Source organism: Triticum aestivum, chromosome 2D (genome assembly GCF_018294505.1).
Source record: "Triticum aestivum cultivar Chinese Spring chromosome 2D, IWGSC CS RefSeq v2.1, whole genome shotgun sequence".
Taxonomy (NCBI): domain Eukaryota; kingdom Viridiplantae; phylum Streptophyta; class Magnoliopsida; order Poales; family Poaceae; genus Triticum; species Triticum aestivum.
In genome coordinates this window covers 549666554-549687170 of record NC_057799.1, presented here as the reverse complement: position 1 = coordinate 549687170, position 20617 = coordinate 549666554, and the positions used below count along the sequence as shown (strand labels likewise).

The 20617-nt window shown below is 41.2% G+C and overlaps 2 protein-coding genes across 2 annotated transcripts; both read right to left on the bottom strand.

Moving 5' to 3' along the window:
• Positions 1-1102: 1102 nt before the first annotated feature.
• On the bottom strand, positions 1103-4589 carry LOC123049913 (uncharacterized). The gene is made up of 11 exons (XM_044472765.1): positions 3779-4589; positions 3381-3599; positions 2582-2689; positions 2446-2487; positions 2270-2365; positions 2148-2196; positions 1914-2024; positions 1787-1825; positions 1651-1701; positions 1475-1552; positions 1103-1362 (listed from the first exon to the last, which is right to left on the bottom strand). The coding sequence occupies exons 1-6, from the start codon at positions 4199-4201 to the stop codon at positions 2176-2178; spliced, it is 909 nt and encodes a 302-aa protein (XP_044328700.1). The 5' UTR covers positions 4202-4589; the 3' UTR covers positions 1103-1362; positions 1475-1552; positions 1651-1701; positions 1787-1825; positions 1914-2024; positions 2148-2175.
• A 2296-nt stretch (positions 4590-6885) lies between these two features.
• On the bottom strand, positions 6886-9431 carry LOC123049912 (uncharacterized). Its single transcript, XM_044472764.1, has 6 exons — positions 9192-9431; positions 8444-8846; positions 8176-8300; positions 7633-8078; positions 7470-7557; positions 6886-7175 (listed from the first exon to the last, which is right to left on the bottom strand). Coding segments are annotated over exons 2-6 (1062 nt in total). The 5' UTR covers positions 8845-8846; positions 9192-9431; the 3' UTR covers positions 6886-7173.
• Positions 9432-20617: the final 11186 nt, after the last annotated feature.

Here is a 20617-nt window from a genome sequence, read left to right as displayed (position 1 = left end):
TAGAAAGATTTGGCAAAAATAAATTTTTACTCCATTAGATTTAGGGGGTCAGCTAGGAATGACACTTTTTTAGAAGAGCAAATATACTCCTTTGAAGGATACTCAACCGTATCCTTCTCTAAATTATAGGAGATCCATTAGAGATGCCCTTAGTAGAATTGCAGAACTAGAGCATATATATTCACCTTGGTTACCCAATATTAAAATATTCAAAATATGATCATTGGCTGGTTTAAGTTACATTTCATGGATAGTGAGTAGATTTAGAATATTTTAGAAACACAGTACAAGCGTAGACGCTGACAACACGCAAGCACAGTCACCCATATGAACGCAAGCACAATCACCCATATGAACGCAGCATAATATATTACTATGAGCACCTCCGAGAGAAATTTTGTGATCGACGAAGTTGTCACATGCACCTCATAGTCGAAGAGCACGCCATGCCACTGAATAGTGCCAAAAAGCCTGATTTTTTTCAGAAAATATGCGAGCATTTCTGCCATGCTTAGGACTTGAATTCGGCTGGGTAGGTTCCACCATAAGAAATCTAGCCATCTAAGCTATGCTTAGGTCACGACATGTTTAGTCGTCAAAGTCGGCACTACGGAGCTATGTTAGGGCCCAACCTGGTCGTGGTCCACCCAACCTTTCCAAAGCCTAGGCCCACTGCTCAGTCCACAGACACATGACTACTCAACATGCAACAACCCAAGTTTAGGGGCCTGTTTAGTGACCTGGCTTGCCCAGCTTTCCGTCGGCAGCTCCGTCACTCTTACTCGATACATCCCAAATGTATGCATTTTTTTCCGTATGTTCATGCTACTTTTATATCATTTTGGCAATAGTTTTGACATAATTTTATATTATTTTATTGGACTAACATATATTAATCCAATGCCAAGTGTGAGTTGTTGTTTTTCATGTTTTTGACTTTTCAGGAAATCACCACAATTAGACCGAGATACCATCTGCATCTTATAACTAAATAGCCCGTCCATAGATCGAGATCCCTCTGCACCATCAGGAATTTAAATGTAAATACAGGTAAATGCTTTGAGCAAGATGACATACTATTATGTTTATGAGATTCCAATTAGCCCTCTGATAAACCTAAACCCTTAATGGCAACAATTCAATACAAGCATTTTCCACTTTCTTTCGGTACTAGTAGACCCGGAACAAACCATCCATCTAGTAGACTACCAGTATTATGCTACTGTACTTGGTAAGAGCTTTAAGTCTGGTCTAGTTCATTTGTTCATTGCCGCAGCAAAAGTACAGGAAATCCAAGAAATACATCTTGAATAAATGGCAGCTCCAACCATGAAAAGCCAGATGTATTATGTCTTTTCAGTCCTGGAAAAGTAAATGATATAATCGCTGTTAGAGAAAATATATAATTTGGTTACCGTAAACGGAAAAGATATCATATTATGCACAATTAAAAACGAAGGTTCGGATGGCATACCACAGTGACCATTCCTATAAGTTTGGCAATGTTTATCTTCTTTCTGATATACCCATCATAGAATTTGGGTTTTATCCTCTGAATAAACAAATGATTGTCGCTTAGCATAATGGTATCTTCGAAATAGCCATGTACTGATATATATAGCAAGGTGCAATTTCATTCAAGCACATTACCAGTTTTTTAACTGCCTCTGCAATCAACTCTTGAGCTTTATCCTCTGATACCTAAGGCAGTCAGATGTGAAATCAAATCAAATATAAGAACTTATAATCCACTGGATGGATCCCACATGCATATCACATCACTTACTTCCTTGGTAACGCCTGACCCTACCGTGCAACGAAGAAACTGAAAAGATGAAGAAAATAAGCAAAAAAAGATAAGCATACGTGTTACGTATTTTTGACTTGAAAATTATATGTGAAGAAGAGCCTACTGCCGTTTCCATCACGGAACAGTCATTCTCTATGGCATATTTCATACTATCTTGCAGTGATGGACACTTGTTTAGTTTACAAACTTCCTTCAAAGCATCTCTGAAACTCTTCTGTGCATTGTTGAGGAAAAAAAATACATCATATTCAGAGTTCATTAACACCATGAATTAATCAGAATTACATGGATAATCAACATGTGTGCAGAAGACTGGGTTGATGTGCTGAATGCTAACCTTTTGTTGAGTGACCCTCTTCCAAATCTCAAAATAGACACCTACGGACCTGCATCGAAAGAATGGAACTGTTAGATGCAAAACACAACAAAATAAATTAGTGAGTGTGTTAGAGATCATACACGGAAGGCAATACGAGCTAAATGAGTTGTGATCTTGGAAAAGCGAGTGGCGATCTTAGTTGCTTGATAAATTCCGCTTGTGCGTATCTTGCTTACCTAAAGAACAAAAGAATTACCATGGTGGTCAGCATATACAGAAACATCACATTCATGATTTTTGTGTGGTATGTACTTACAGTAAGAGATGAAAACCTGCTCGGTAGACAATCTTTCAACCACTGTATCAAGATAAAAAAAAAGTTTTAGTCCCCAAACAAAAATCCAATCGTTGCAGGTAAGCTAGTCTTGCTTGACTTTATGATGTATGTATACCTTAAGTTCCCTTAATAATGTTTCAAAGTACTTGATGTATTCATCTTGCATCTCATAGCTATGGAGGTAACTACGGTACACGACCCAACCAGCGTACTCATAAGCATCCTACATCAAAATGAGGGGAAAGAGGAAACACATGTTTCGGAATGTTTTCTAGAATGATAATTATAACATAATAAACTGTAAATAGCGAGGGGCAAAAAAAACAAGGGTTTGATAAAGGGCTAGCAAAAACATACTATGTTCATAAAATTAAATGAATCTGTTGGCTCATTTTGAATAAACTACCAGTTCCAACAGGAAGATATGCATATGACTACTTTACTAAAAGAATGATGAGCCTCTATGAAGGCAATAAAGTGGAAAGAAAATATCCTGGATTGGCACTATGTTAAAAGTAGTCAATTGACCAGATTTCAGCGGCCGATAATTTGATTATATACATTTTCCAGCATATAACATTATGAAATGTCCATCCAAGAAGACAATTAACACTCCATAGATGTATCATGAACTCCTCAGTAACTATGTGTAAATAGCCCTGTAATCTAGAACCTTAAACAAGCACTCTTCAACCCTTTGAGCGACAAGTAATTCCGGACGGAGGGAGTAATAAATAACTCTTCAACCCTTTTCTGGAAACAGACCACACAGAGTCTCATTTGTGTATATATCATGGTTTTGAAATTCAGACAAATGGACCTAACTAGCCATACTAAGTTACTAACACAATGGAATAATACTAAAGGCAATTAAACGATCACAGGAACACCCGGTGATCAAATCATATACGTACATGCCTCCGTGGGACTAGACGCTGGTAGTCATCCAGGCCAGCAAGCTTGCAGAGATCAGGATCGAAGAACCAGTCTAATACGCCTTCTTTATCGAAGAAGCTAAAATATCGCATCTTCACGAGGAAATCTGTAGGAAATTCGTCCCTGTCAAGCAGCTCCATAGGGCACTCTTTCAGTTCATCACAGCACAACTCATTCTTGGACTCCTCTTTTAACAACTGTAGGCAATCATGTCACCACCGGATCAAATTAGATATGGATGGGAGTTTAAAGAAACTAGCATAAGTAGGATAGAACAAGTAACATAAAGTGCCCACAAAGTCACAAGGAATGCAGATGTAGAGATTGAGCAGCATTGAATAGATGGCTGAAAAACAGAGGCATGGACGGATGGAACCTTGTAGGATCTTATGCGATACACCGCATGGCGGAGGTCCATGTCAAAGTGATCCTCAAAGTCCAGTTCAGTGGAAGTGTCAACACGGGGGTCGGCAGGCAGCTGCTGCAAGTATCCATAGTACTTCTCAAAGTCGATGTCTTCTCCCAAGCCCAGTTCGCTCAGCTTCTGGATTATGTCGCCCACATCTTCATCTAGTACCTGTGTTGCGGCATATTCTTGTTTCTGTTCCTGGATAGCAGCAGCGTTGCCATGGTCAGGAGGATCTTTGGGACGACCGGTACTCCGGTCCGAACAGCGGGAGCTTGTTCTTGCTCTGAGTTGCAGAGTGCTTGTTCTTTTCGGCGGCGACGACGTGTCAGTTTTTGTTTGCTTCTTCTCTCCGGCGGGGTTACCCCGCGTCTTCTTTCGCTTCTGCTGCATCTCTCCACGCGGCGACGGAGATCGGAAGGTGCTTCTGTGTTCAACCCCCTTCGTCGGATTCGATCAGGAGTTGCTAATTGCTCCTGTGCAAGCAGTGTTCCTTGTGTGCAAAGATATTCAATTCAGGCAACCTTGTCCTTTGAACCCTAACCAACAATGGATATATGAAGAAACGACATCCAAACCGATCACGATGATGTTTTGAAAAACAAAGTGGTTCCGGTGGAGTTCTTGGCGGCGACTCGACGCGTGGAAGTGGCAAGGACAACGAGAGCTTTCCCTCGCCACACGGAGGACCGCGGCGGAGGTAGCTGCCAAAGAGCCAGAACGAATCGATCTCAGACGAACAAGGGAGACAAGACGCGGCCTCGCGGGAGGCGGTGGCCGGTTGGGGGCACAACGAATAGGAAGAAAAACTGTACCCTGTCCCGGGTCAAACCTTTTGCTCTGTCCCACGATCCGAAGCTAGAGTTGTTCGCGAGCCAGGAGTGCCGTGTGGCGCAGGTAAGGACACACATATTCTCTCGAGGCCTTTTCTTTTTCCAAAAACATCATTGTTATAAAAATTCATCCGGAGTACAAAGCACCTCAAACATAAAAAAAAAATTACATCGAGGTACATGGACAACCGAACGACCATTGCCACCGCCAGAACGAGCCGCCAACATCGCTTCCATACCGGAGCCGGCTTGACCATATCGATGACAGCTGGGAAGTCTTCATGCACGTGCCCCTAAGGACCAGCGTTCGGGAGGCATAGTCGTCGCCATTGAATCCTTAAATCGATCTGAAGAATCAGACACTAAATCTCGCATCTCGCCGTTGCGTACGCACGACGAGAAACCCTAACATCGCCGCTCCGAGGAGCTGGCTGGAACGCCGGAGCTCCGTCTGATCCGCCCCGACGAACGAACTTGAGGAGGACCGGAGCCCGGAAGACTGACTCGAAAAAGAAGCGCCTCCATCCGTCCGAGCGCTGCTCTTGTGAGAACAAAAACCCTACCTATCTAAGCCGAGGCACCAGGAATATCCTCCCCGCCACCGGTTGCCGAAGCGGCAGGCGGAGAGGAGCTAAATCCACGGGCTCGCAGGTGGAGATCGAAGGGAGGAAGGCTTTCCCTAGTTGCCTTGCGAAAGGGGAAAGAAAAAGTCTTCTCGTGGATATATAGACTTTTTTTCTTAACACAGTATAATCTTTAAGTCGCCCACATACACGAGCACACTCACACCTATAAACGCACGTATGCACATCCTACCCCTATGAACGCCTCCAAGAGACTGAGCCGGCATAGCATCTTGAGATTTTACGAAGTCACCATAGACGCCTCGCAGTCGGCAGGAACGTCTACTCCTACTGAACTAATATCGCCGGAAGTCTGAATTCAATCTAGGAATAATGCGATCATCAATGTCAAATGTAGGACTTGAACTCTGGTGGGTTGGGAATACCGCTATCCTCCTAACCATGCAACCACAGGTTGAAGAGACATTGATCCAGCCGGAGTTTTTTTTTTAATGTAAAAGAGGAATCTTCAGAGAAAAAAAACAGTTGTAGTCTATGTTACACCTTGAATGAATCATCTTTTAGTAGTGCTAAAAGAACACTAGCTAGTCAGACTAGCTTCTGTATGTCTGTAATTAATTTCAGTATAACCTTTTATATTCACTGTCGGTCCAGAACGGACGTTTGGCTCTCGGCCTCCATGGAGGCCTTTTTTTGTAAACAAATCAAAATTCAAGCCTTTTGATTTCAAAAAAATCTGAAAAAAAATTGTGCAAGTAAACAAGGATGTTATGTGTATGTGTGTAAAATTTCAAGATGAAAAATGTTGAAATGCGACCTGTACAAAAAAGATAAATTCATGGCCTGGGAGGATGAATAGTATCATGTGTTAAAAAGCCCCAGATTTTTCTTTTTTGCACAATCCTCATTTCAACGTATTTTGCAATGAAATTTTACACACATGTGTGTAGTGCCTTCATGCATGTCTGTGTTTTTTTTAGAATTTTTTGAAACACGGAGAATATGAAATTTGATGAAATTCATTTTTTTTCAAAACCGAGCTCCATGGAGCTCGGCCTCCAAAGACAATATTCGCTGTCAGACTAGCTTCTTTATAAAACCGCGTGGGTGGCTTCAACCCACGCGCTATTCATTTCAGGATTTGGGGATTTAGGAGGGCTTCAATTCTTCAAACCATGCGCTACATTCGTGGAGGGTGCAAGATAGCAGATGCAAGTGTGGAGGTGGCCGGCAAGTGAAGTCAACCACGTCGACTGTGCAGCGCTTGGGGCTAGATTGTGATGTGAGCAACTTATGTCTGACCATGCCAGATTGTTCGGTTGTTGCAGTGTGAGACAAGATTGCATGCAGAATAGGTTTTGCTTCGAGATGTCGCCACACTGTCTTCATTCTTGCATAGATCATATACTCCAGTAAGGGTGGAAGGATAAAAAACAGACACTACTCCAGTAAGATCCATCGTTATATCGACACCACATATATCTCTGAAACGCCTCACAACATTCTAAAAAACATGCATAGACACTGCCAAACCATGCCTTTTGGGCATATTATATTACCGTGTGTAATATGATGCCCAGTCAAAACTCAATGGTCAGAGTGTTGCCTTCTCATTTGGCACTCACACAAACATCAACAGGAAACAGAACATGCAGTTATGTGATCCTTCAACAGTCAGCCGACCTGACAATCTGTTACCAAAACATTCAACTCCAAGAAGTATTAGAACAAGTGATGATTACATGCCACATCTTCAGCCTCTTGACCACAAGTATTGAACAACTCCAAGAAGGGGACACTAAAACAAACTAGCAAGCCTCAACATACAAGTTACATGAGAATACAAATCACCAGGTTTTGCTGCCAGTGTCTAGCATTCATCACGTCTTCAGTTTCCAGAAGCGAAGTCAAGCTAGTTTGTCTCGTTGTTACCATACATCCTCAGGATTCCTGAAAGTGCAAGGTACATTTCATTTGCATATAAACTTGTCATAGTTTACTACGATTGCTAACTAAGATCATGATCAATCAGTGGCTCCTAAATTTCGCAGCTGCAATCAAAATCTACTCTAGGTTGTTTTAGTTTGTATAAGCAATTCCCTGTTCTGAATCCAGTTTCAAGGCTACGGAGTTGCATACATGAAAACAATAAGCATTAGCATATAATGATGCTAATAAAGTTTGCAATGTGTAAGGAACATGTCATTTTAAGGCATGCACGTGTCGTAGAAAAATAGCTCTTACATGCAGTAGCCTCGTACAGAGTGCACCAAATCATCTGATCCCATTTCTCGATCTTGTCAATGAACTTCTCCCAGGTGGAACACTCGCCCTGTGTTTCAGCTATCAATTGTCAGATAAAAAGGAAATGAAAACCACACCTCACATTACACACTTCCATGCGTACCTTAACAGAAGCTGGCATGACGTTCCAATGTTTGATAACATCCTTGCACAATCTTATGTAGTCATAGGGATCTTCTACGTCATAGATTGTTCCACGTGCGGCCTGATGGTCAAACGCCTCTTGAAATGGTGCCCGAAGACGGTTGCCATTGGGAGTTTTTGGCCAATTTATTATAGGCACACCTTGGACATGCAGTTTAGGTCTTACCACAGCAATATCTTCTGACATAACTGATAGTAAGTACCTTGCCTTCATGTTGTAGTCCCATTTGTCAGGGAACCTCTGTAGTCGGGTGCTGTCTGTAACTCCAACATAGTTGATGAACCTCAATGCAACAGGGTTAACAGCGCGTGGAGCCTCCTTATATATCTCATGAAGAGCTTTTCTCAGACCAGCCCATAACTTTGCCTTCCTTTTTGTTGCATCAAGACCTGACAATCTCTCAACTGCATCCATACATTTAAATGTTAGCAAAAGGGAATGGGCTGCAGTTCTTCCTTAAATAAGTTGGTCGTTTGACAAAATAAAAAGTTGGTCGAGTACCTTTATTAATGAGGATTTGGACAATTCCCTTGTGGCCCACTTGGCGCACGTACATGTCTTTTAAATCAATCTCAGCAGGGTACAATTGCTCAGCCAGTAAATGCTCAAGTCCGCTACAGAGGTCACTGCATACAAAATATACAATCAAGATAGAAGTTAGATCAGACCAGCAAAACCTGCCCCCTCCCAGCCCAACACCAACATCAACCAAAAACGACAAGTTCAGATGAAACAAGCGAAAAAACTAGTATGAGGATTGAGGGCTCACAGGAGGGTCTGTCTTAGTGCTCCTGTTGGAATGCTTCCCTTCATATTTGATTTAAACATTATGCCTGCGCCATCCTTTTTCATCCATGCTGTTAAGCTTCCGTCCACCCAAGATAATACAAACCTGGGATAGCCTGACACATCATAGAAGTTTTGGACAGCCACAACATTTGAATGCCTAAAGTTCCTCAAAAGAGAATAGGACTCAAACTGTGATCTGTTTAGGAACTTCTCAATGAGACAGTCAGATATGATTGGTCCCATGGTGTATTTGCCCTCAAAAAACCTCATGCTTTTTTCATCGAAATCGATATGCCTGACGCCTAGATCTTTAACTGAACACTCCCAAGGGCGCTTGCACCTCTGGTACCCCTTCATGTATGTATCAAAGTCTCGAGCCATAGCTTCAGTAGTCAGTACATGCAACAAAAAACAGCACAACTTAAGTCAAATCTGGCATAAACAGCATCTCTCCTATCTCTTCTTCTTCCCCCTTTCTCATCTATAACAAACAAATTGCAGGCCTATGGTGCATTATCATGAAGATATGCAATCAATAAAACGTCGGCATGAAACATCGGAGCCCCCAATCTACAACGAACCCAGCGCAGGCATGGCATGGGTATGTACCCTGGTCGCCACCGCAGGCACGCTAAAGCATGGCCGCACGGGCGATGACAAATAGAGATCCTAACCCTCAATCGCATACAGACCCCCAAGAAAAAAGGTCGCCATTTCGTGGTTCGTACCTTGACGGATGTGGGGAAAACCTAACCCCCAAGGTGGCCGAATCGCTCGCGCAGCAGGCCGCGTACGACGTCGCCGGAGGTAAAGACTCGTATGGCGGGGGAGAAGCGGACTCGACGAGGTAGCAGATCCTGGCGACGCAGCCCGTACCGCGTCGTGCCGTCGTCCCCGGAGAGGCAGACGGCGAGGAAGGGGGAGAGGGTTTTGGCCCGTGAGGTGGTCAGGTGGGAACCTGAATGAGCATTTCCTTATTCGAGGGTGAAACAGGGGAGCGAGAAACAGGGGATCTGAGTTTTTTTTTTAGGCAAAACAGGGGATCTGAGTGGGTCTGTCTTGTGTGTGTGGCTGCGCGTAACAGCCCGACAAGCAATTTTTTTTATCTCTTTTATTTATCATTGACTGTCATTTGGGCCCAGAGATTTTTTTTCCAAACCAAGCTCTACTAACGCTGGTCATCAAATTTGGCTCTTGCACTCTCCTGAGCTTGTACCTCAAACTTTTTTTTTGATAAAAGAGCTCCCTCTCCAATTTCGACTAAAAGAAACCACAATGTCTCATACAACTACTAAAAAAAAGAAAAAAAAAGGGGGATGAAATTATGCATGATCTACCAGAGCAAAATGGGCTACACGCCTGCATCCGTTAGCCCCAAAGACCACATGGGCTATATCGGACAAAGCTAGTTGATAACCCACAAAAGCTAATAAACTTTTTTTTTGCAGGGTAAAAGCTAATAAACTTCAATCCCAATATCTTGGGAGTCCAAATGCTGGGTCTCCAGGATACAGGGTTAGAACCTTTCATAAATGTCTAACAACAAACTCTTAATATCAAATGTCCAAAAGCAAAGAAGATAGCAACAGAACATCTTCAAAGCCAATAAGGCAGAGGAGGTAGGGGAAGCATCTTCAGGAAGATCACCCCGCCGTAATCTTATTGCTCCCTGATCTCTAGCCATGTGACGCCTTGAAAACTTCATTTTTTTTGCTTTTCTGGGTTTTTTGCAAAGTGTTTCAACCATGAAGCCATTTAATAATCATATTCACAGGAGTACAAGGCACATTCACCTTTTTGTTGTACAAAATGCTACTATTTCTTTTCAAATAGTCCAAATAGCAAAAATGCCAACCACCACCAGGTTTTTCTCATTTTTATTAATTTTCAGCAATGAGGTGTTAAACAGGTCATGTGTGCTATCTAGATTATCATGTAGATTAAAAGCACATTTCATTATGTTTCAAAGTAGCTTAGGCATAGAACGTTGTGAAAAAGGGTTAATGGTTTCCTCTTTACCACAAATAAGGACATTCACTGTCACCAACCCACCCTCTCTTCAGAAGATTATCTTTGGTTAGCAACTTAGTATACTGTTTCTAAGAACTAACCGAAGGTACACCTTCACTCTAGAGGCTTTTCTAGTTTTCCACAAGAATTTTTGTGGATATTTCATTCCATTTTCAATCAAAAACCTAAAATATGATTTGACGGAATAAATCCCTTTTTTAGTTAGAGTCCATCTAGTGGAATCTTTCTGATCAAACATGGTCACTCGAATACACACCTCCTTAATATGATTCCAAAGCTCCAAGGAATCACCATACAAAGTTCTCCTAAACTAAACTTGATCAAGCCCTTTGCAAAAGGATTTCGTTAACAGATTTATTCTTGTCAAATCATATCCTGTATAATCTAGGAAAATTGGTTTTCAAAGGTTTATCTCAATTCCACCAATCTTCCCATAATCTCACACTATTCCATTAGCAACAGTGGATCTACAAAGGGAGAAAAGGTGTTCCTTGTGTTTTAATATTCCAGCCAAGAAGTGGAATCACCTTGTCTTGGTTTAATACTAGGAAGGCATGTCCCTTTTTTTATATTCATTTAAAATGATACTTTGCCACAACCCCTTAGTATCAAACAGTGTCCACCACCATTTACATAAAAGAGTTTTGTTCATCAGAGACAAAATCTGGATTCTTAACCCAGCCATGCCTATAGGCCTGCAAACCTTAGACCACTTCAACAAATGGTATTTTTTTCTTCTTATTAACATCTTCTTGCCACAAAAGTCTGGATCTAAAGAAATCCATCCTCATAGACAAAATGGGGTTATGGCAGGAAAGGACGATGTTTGAATTGTTAGAACATTTACCTGCAGTGAACACGCAACTATAGGAGTGTCGTGTTAAAATTTGGAATTATTCAAGGTTCATTTGGCCTTTTTAATACATAAATTGAGTTTCTAGGCATTTAATGTCCATAATTCAAATTTGAACTACATGCACATGTTCCAGTGCACCAAAATGGGTTGAAAAATCATATATGTGTCCTTTGGTGAATGTTTAAGTCTCATGCAAGAAATGGGAATGAATTCTCAAACATCTGGCATCGTGGCTCGGCCGAAAACATTGAGAAACTTGGTTTTAAAATTCCTGTAAACCTAAAACTAACCTGAAAATCAAGAAACTTGGCATGGTGTCATGACATGGCACCAACATGCTGTTGTAAAATTCTTGTCCGATTTGGGACAAGTTTTGCTATAAGCTTCTTACAACCGGAGCTTCTCTCAAGAAGCCTTGATACATCCATTTTGCATCATATACTTTTATGTTGATATTTATTGCATATTGGGCTGTTATTTCACATTATAGTACAATACTTATGCCTTTTCTCTCTTATTTTACAAGATTTACATGAAGAGGGAGAATGCTGGCAGCTGGAATTCTGGACCGGAAAGGAGCAGATCTGAGAGACCTATTCTCCACAACTCCAATTGTCCTGAAACTTTACGGAGAATTATTTTGGAATATATAAAAAAATATTGAGCGAAGAAGTTATAGAAGGGGACCCACTAGGTGGCCACAAGCCTGTGGGGGCGTGCCCTACCCCCCAGGGCACTCCCCCAGGTCTTGTGGGCCCCTGGCCATCTTCTGCTATATGAAAGGTTTTGATGTCGAAAAAATCAGAAGGGAGCTTTCGGGATGAAGCGCCGCTGTCTCGAGGTGGAACCTGGGCAGAAGCAATCTAGGGCTCCAGCGGAGCTATTCTGCCGGGGAAACTTCCCTCCGGGAGGGGGAAATCAAAGCCATCGTCATCACCAATGATCCTCTCATCGAGGTGCTCACTACTACAGGATGCTGCTAACGCGACACTGCGATCAGAGACCCTTCGACGAAACTGTGTGTGATGCAATAATCACAAACGGTGGTGTAGAAGAACCGTAAAAAAGGTGCAAAACGTTTGCGATGGCGGAGCCATCAAACACGGTTTAGATTTTAGTTTCGTGTGCGATGCAGGGCATACGGTTCAGTTCAATGAACTGTTTGCGATGAGGCGGAACAAAAGAAACGGGCAGCCAGATGAAGGTGTGTGCGATATACAGCATACGGTTCACTCGGATGAACTGTTTGTGATGAGGAGGAACAATAGAAACAGGCAGCTAGATAAAGGTGTGTGCGATTGAGGGCATACGCTTTAGAAGGATTAACTGTTTGCGATTAGGCAACAGAACAGAAACGGGTCAGCCAGATCAAAGTGTCTGCGATTGATGGCATACACTTCACACGGATGAACTGTTTGCGATTAGCCACAACAAACTGAAACAATTAGATAGATCAATGTGTATGCGCTAGACGGGCACACACATTATAATTAAAAGAAGCGTGTGCGATGGTAATAACGAGCGCGCACGGTTGTTGGAACAATACGTGTGCTGACATTGCCTATTGCGGTGCATCCTATGGTGCAAACGCCACGTACGCGGCCGAGAAGGCGTACGTGCCCACGTTACGCCTTCTGGGAATAGTGCCGCACTTATAACCGTCAGTAAATTTTGAGCATGCGTCCCGTCACATTCCAAATTGCAAACCTGTTCACACCGATCAAAACCTAAACGGTTTCCCACTTAGGAGCGTATTACTACTCGGTTATAAATACTACTACTCCAAGATGACTGCACATGCCTCCTCAACTCCTCATCCACAAAAATAAACAAGTCATTCATTGATTTCTACTACGCAACCTTCTTCTTGTAGACGTTGTTGGGCCTCCAAGTGTAGAGGTTTGTAGGACAGTAGCAAATTTCCCTCCAGTGGATGACCTAAGGTTTATCAATCCGTGGGAGGCGTAGGTTGAAGATGGTCTCTCTCAAGCAACCCTGCAACCAAATAACAAAGAGTCTCTTGTGTCCCCAACACACCCAATACAATGGTAAATTGTATAGGTGCACTAGTTCGACGAAGAGATGGTGATACAAGTGCAATATGGATGGTAGATATAGGTTTTTGTAATCTGAAAATATAAAAACAGCAAGGTAACTAATGATAAAAGTGAGCACAAACGGTATTGCAATGCTAGGAAACAAGGCCTAGGGTTCATACTTTCACTAGTGCAAGTTCTCTCAACAATAATAACATAACTGGATCATATAACTATCCCTCAACATGCAACAAAGAGTCACTCCAAAGTCACTAATAGCGGAGAACAAACGAAGAGATTATTGTAGGGTACAAAACCACCTAAAAGTTATCCTTTCTGGTCGATCTATTCAAGAGTCTGTAGTAAAATAACACGAAGCTATTCTTGCCGTTCGATCTATCATAGAGTTCGTACTAAAATAACACCTTAAGACACAAATCAACCAAAACCCTAATGTCACCTAGATACTCCAATGTCACCTCAAGTATCCGTGGGTACGATTATACGATATGCATCACACAATCTCAGATTCATCTATTCAAACCAACACAAAGTACTTCAAAGAGTGCCCCAAAGTTTCTACCGGAGAGTCAAGATGAAAACGTGTGCCAACCCCTATGCATAAGTTCACAAGGTCACTGAACCCGCAAGTTGATCACCAAAACATACATCAAGTAGATCACGTGAATATCCCATTATCACCACAGATAAGCACATGTAAGACATACATCAAGTGTTCTCAAATCCTTAAAGACTCAATCCGATAAGATAACTTCAAAGGGAAAACTCAATCCATTACAAGAGAGTAGAGGGGGAGAAACATCATAAGATCCAACTATAATAGCAAAGCGCGCGATACATCAAGATCGTGCCAAATCAAGAACACGAGAGAGAGAGAGAGATCAAGCACATAGCTACTGGTTTGGGAAGGAATACTACTGACTCTTGCATAAAAGTAAAAGATAGGCCCTTGACAGAGGGAAGCAGGGATTTGCAGAGGTGCCAGAGCTCGAAGCAAAAACAGAGATGAAAATAATTTTGAGAGGTATGCTTTCATTGTCAACATAACGACGAAGAGCTTCCAATATGTTCCACACTACATACATTATAGGCGGTTCCCAAACAGAAAGGTAAAGATTTTCCTCCCCCTCCACCAACAATCATCAATCCATGGCTTGCCTGAAACAGCGGGTGCCTCCAACTAACATCAAACCTGGGGGAGTTTTGTTTACAATTATTTTTGATTTGATTTCGATCTTTTGATCATGGGACTGGGCATCCCAGTTACCAGCCATTTTCTCGTGAATGATGAGCGGAGTCCACTCATCGTGAGAATAACCCACCTAGCATGGAAGATACTGCTAACCCCTAGTCGCTACATGAGCGATTCGGGCATACAAAACAGATTATTATTTGAAGGTTTAGAGTTTGGCACATGCAAATTTACTTGGAACGGCGGGTAAATATCGCATATAGGTAGATATGGTGGACACTCATGGAAGAAACTTGGTTCAAGGAATTTGGATGCACAAGCAGTATTCCCGCTTAGTACAGATATTTCGGCTAGCAAAGGATTCTAAATAGGAAGCACCACATGTTAGAGGATCCAAAACAATATAACTTATACAAATATACCCAAGCATAACTCATTATGTTGTCTTCCTTGTCCAACTTCAACTAATTTGCTCAGGTTTGAAAATAATTATTGGGGCTCACAATCATAGAAGATGTCCAAGATAGTATTATATGTGAAATCTCTCTTCCTTCAATATTCTTTCATGAATTGTTCAAGTGACCAATACAATGTTTGCTAACCTTCAATAAATTTACCACCTCTACTTCTTATATGTGAAGGCATTACTCCCCATGGGAAAGGCATATGAAACATATATAATTTTAGATTTATGACATTCAAATTATTCAACCATTTACTCATAAGATATAAGTGAAGCACACGAGTAAATGACAAACTACTCCAAAAAGATATAAGTGAAGATCAATGAGTGGTTAAATAATTGTGTAGCTATGTGAAAACTCTCTCTCATTTAAGAATTTCAGATCTTGGTATTTTATTCATACAGCAAGCAAAGCTAAAGAAAATAAATTGACGCTCCAAGCAAAACACATATCATGTGGTGAATAAAAATATAGCTCCAAGTAAAGTTGCCGATGAACGAAGATGAAAGAGGGGATGCCTTCCGGGGCATCCCCAAGCTTAGGCTCTTGGTTATCCTTGAATATTACCTTGGGGTGCCTTGGGCATCCCCAAGCTTAGGCTCTTGCCAATCCTTATTCCATAGTCCATCGAATCTTTACCCAAAACTTGAAAACTTCACAACACAAAACTCAACAGAAAACTCGTGAGCTCCGTTTGCGAAAGAAAACAAAACACCACTTCAAGGTACTTTAATGAACTCATTCTTTATTTGTATTGGTGTTAAACCTACTGTATTCCAACTTCTCCATGGTTTATAAACTATTTTACTAGCCATAGATTCATAAAAATAAGCAAACAGCACACGAAAAACAGAATCTGTCAAAAACAGAACAGTCTGTAGTAATCTATAACTAACACAAACTTCTGGAACCTAAAAACTTCTACCAAAATAGGAAGACCTAGATAATTTGATTATTGATATGCTGCAATTGGAATCAGTATTTTATCACGTTCTGGTGATTTTAAACAATTGTTTTCGTGAACAGAAAGTTTCTGGAATTTTCAGCAAGATCAAATAACTATCATCCAAGAAGATCCTATAGGTCTTACTTGGCACAAACACTAATTAAAACACAAGACCACATATAAACAGAAGCTAGAAAGATTATTTATTACTAAACAGAACCAAAAAGCAATAAACTAAAATAAAATTGGGTTGCCTCCCAACAAGCGCTATCGTTTAACGCCCCTAGCTAGGCATGATGATTTCAATGATGCTCGCATAAAAGATAGGAATTGAAACATAAAGAGAGCATCATGAAGAATATGACTAGCACATTTAAGTCTAACCCACTTCCTATGCATAGGATTTTGTGAGCAAACAACTTATGGGAACAAGAATCAACTTGCATAGGAAGGTAAAACAAGCATAACTTCAAGATTTTAAGCACATAGAGAGGAAACTTGATATTATTGCAATTCCTACAAGCATATAATCCTCCCTCATAATAATTTTCAGTAGCATCATGAATGAATTCAAAAATATAACCAGCACCTAAAGCATTCTTTTCATGATCTACAAGCATAGAAATTTTATTACTCTCCACATAAGCAAATTTCTTCTCACTCGGAATAGTGGGAGTATCATAAGAGACCTGAATACTATAAATTGTTTCCACATTAAAAGAGTAATATTCAGAAAAAGGGTAATCATAATCATGACAAGTTTCATAAATATAATCATCACTACTTTTTATAGCATAAGTTTCATCACAATAATCATCATAAGTAGCAACTTTGTTCTCATCATAATCAATTGAAACCTCTTCCGAAATAGTGGATGCATCACTAAATAAAGTCATGACCTCTCCAAATCCACTTTCATAAATATTATAAGATTCAAAGTCCTCCAAAATAGTGGGATCATTACTTCCTAAAGTTGACACTCTTCCAAACCAACTTTCATCAATATAATCATCATAAGTAGGAGGCATGCTATCATCATTATAATTTTGCATATCAAAACTTGGGAGACTAAAAATATCATCTTCATTAAACGTAGCATCCCCAAGCTTGGGACAAACATTAATTGCAGCAAATATATTCTCAAAAACATCATCTTCATCAAACATAGCATCCCCAAGCTTGGGCCTTTTCATATCATAAGCATAATCACTCTCATCATTAATAGTATGGATAGCACCAATAGTATAGCAATTATCATATTCTTCCAAGCAAGTGCCAAAAAGATTTTCAAGATCATAAGAAGTATCATTATCTTCCCAATCATAATCATCACAACAAGCAATAGGCATAATGAGATCATCATCAAGTGCATCATCTTCCACAATTATTTTTGATTCATTTTCATGAGGCACAACAATAATAGGAGCAACATTATTTGGGAGAGATGTATTTTTACCTCTCTTCCTTTTTCTTTTCTTCTTCTTCACCACATCATGTGTGGGTTCAATCCTCTTTTTGGAGCTCCCTATTAATGAAATTGGTTGAATAGAAGGCTCCTCCTCGTTACCTGATTCATCATAAGAAATAATAGGAGGATATTGGGAAGTCTCTTCCCTTTCATTAGTGTTCTCTTCATCTTCTATTTGCTTTCTTTTCTTTATGTAATTGGCAATATAAGGATTTTCAATGCAATTCACCGCACAATACATATAAATCTTCTCTAGATCAAAATCAAGAAATCTATCAAGATTAAACTTTGGAATACCCTCAGTTATACGTTTCATTTCCTCATACCCCAAAAGAAGACTAAGCTCTTTATGATGATCAAGTGTAATCAAATTATCACAATTTTTGGACACGATTCGGTCATGAAACAATTTGCATTGGAGATTTAAATGACCATGTTCATTGCAAAGTACACAAGGATCGCAGAAAATATTGAATTTTTCAGCACAAACATCAAGACTTTCTTGCAACAATTTAGTTTCTAAATGCTTGTGCCTCTTGCAATATCTATCTTCCCTATTTGGTATGTACTTGCAAACCCAATACACTCCACAAAAATCGACATGCTTATAAGAGATATTTTCATCATGACTAGTGCAATTGTCATTAGTACTATGGATATTCAAGGAATTCATACTAATAACATTGCAATCATGCTCATCATTCAAAGATTTAGTGCCAAACATTTTAATGCATTCTTCTTCTAACACTTTGGCACAATTTTATTTTCCATCATACTCACGAAAGATATTAAAAAGATGAAGCGTATGTGGTAAACTCAATTCCATTTTTTTGTAGTTTTCTTTTATAAACTAAACTAGTGCTAAAACAAGAAACAAAAAGATTCGATTGCAAGATCTAAAGATATACCTTCAAGCACTCACCTCCCCGGCAACGGCGCGAGAAAAGAGCTTGATGTCTACTACGCAACCTTCTTCTTGTTGACGTTGTTGGGCCTCCAAGTGCAGAGGTTTGTAGGACAGTAGCAAATTTCCCTCAAGTGGATGACCTAAGGTTTATCAATCCGTGGGAGGCGTAGGTTGAAGATGGTCTCTCTCAAGCAACCTTGCAACCAAATAACAAAGAGTCTCTTGTGTCCCCAACACACCCAATAGAATGGTAAATTGTATAGGTGCACTAGTTCGGCGAAGAGATGGTGATACAAGTGCAATATGGATGGTAGATATAGGTTTTTGTAATCTGAAAATATAAAAACAGCAAGGTAACTAATGATAAAAGTGAGCACAAATGGTATTGCAATGCTAGGAAACAAGGCCTAGGGTTCATACTTTCACTAGTGCAAGTTCTCTCAACAATAATAACATAACTGGATCATATAACTATCCCTCAACATGCAACAAAGAGTCACTCCAAAGTCATTAATAGCGGAGAACAAACGAAGAGATTATTGTAGGGCACGAAACCACCTAAAAGTTATCCTTTCTGATCGATCTATTCAAGAGTCCGTAGTAAAATAACACGAAGCTATTCTTGCCGTTCGATCTATCATAGAGTTCGTACTAAAATAACACCTTAAGACACAAATCAACCAAAACCCTAATGTCACCTAGATACTCCAATGTCACCTCAAGTATCTGTGGGTATGATTATACAATATGCATCACACAATCTCAGATTCATCTATTCAAACCAACACAAAGTACTTCAAAGAGTGCCCCAAAGTTTCTACCGGAGAGTCAAGATGAAAACGTGTGCCAACCCCTATGCATAAGTTCACAAGGTCACTGAACCCGCAAGTTGATCACCAAAACATACATCAAGTAGATCACGTGAATATCCCATTGTCACCACAGATAAGCACATGTAAGACATACATCAAGTGTTCTCAAATCCTTAAAGACTCAATCCGATAAGATAACTTCAAAGGGAAAACTCAATCCATTACAAGAGAGTAGAGGGGGAGAAACATCATAAGATCCAACTATAATAGCAAAGCGCGCGATACATCAAGATCGTGCCAAATCAAGAACACGAGAGAGAGAGAGAGAGAGAGAGAGAGAGAGAGAGAGAGAGATCAAACACATAGCTACTGGTACATACCCTCAGCCCCGAGGGCGAACTACTCCCTCCTCGTCATGGAGAACGCCGGGATGATGAAGATGGCCACCGGTGAGGGATCCCCCCTCCGGCAGGGTGCCGGAACAGGGTCCTGATTGGTTTTTGGTGGCTACAGAGGCTTGCGGCGGCGGAACTCCAGATCTATTCTGTTCCCCGATAGTTTTAGGGTATATGGATATATATATAGGCGGAAGAAATACGTCAGGGGAGCCACGAGGGGCCCATGATGGTCGAGGGCGCGCCCCCCTGGCTCGTGCCTCCGTCGTTTCTTTCCTGACGTGCACTCCAAGTCTATCGGGTTGCTTTCTTTCCAAAAAATAACTTCTCCAGAAGGTTTCATTCCGTTTCGACTCCGTTTGATATTCCTTTTCTTCAAAACACTGAAACAAGGGAAAAACAGAAACTGGTACTGGGCTCTGGGTTCATAGGTTAGTCCCAAAAATAATATAAAAGTGCATAGTAAAGCCCATTAAACATCCAAGATGGATAATATAATAGCATGAATACTTCATAAATTATAGATACGTTGGAGATGTATCATTCATCATCGTTCCCTTTGCGTCTGCCATGGCCAGCGTGAGTTATGGGTCGAGAGATTGCCACCAGGGAGATGCGAGCATGGAAGTGGAAGCACGAGAGATGCCCCGCCTCGCCGCGGACGCAACCGACATGTCCCACCCCGCAGCCGAAGTAGCACAGAGGTCCCGCCGCGCCGCTGAAGCAGCACGCACGTCCCGCCGCGCCGTTGATGCGGCAGACTGGTTCGGCCGCGCTGCGGAAGCAGAAGAGATGTCCCGCCGCTCCATGAATGCAGCAGAGATGTCCTCCCGCGCCGCGGCAGCCTGGGAAAATGTCTTGCGGGCAGGCGAGGACTCTTACAGGCACATGCATGCGATGGTCCATAGCCAGATGGATCAAATCTCTGGATGGGCGAGGTTGCAGGACGACATGAAAGCCTCTTTTGAACAGGCTACCGGCGTCATCCGGCAACTAAATGAGAGCAATGTGAAGCTCCGGGTTGAG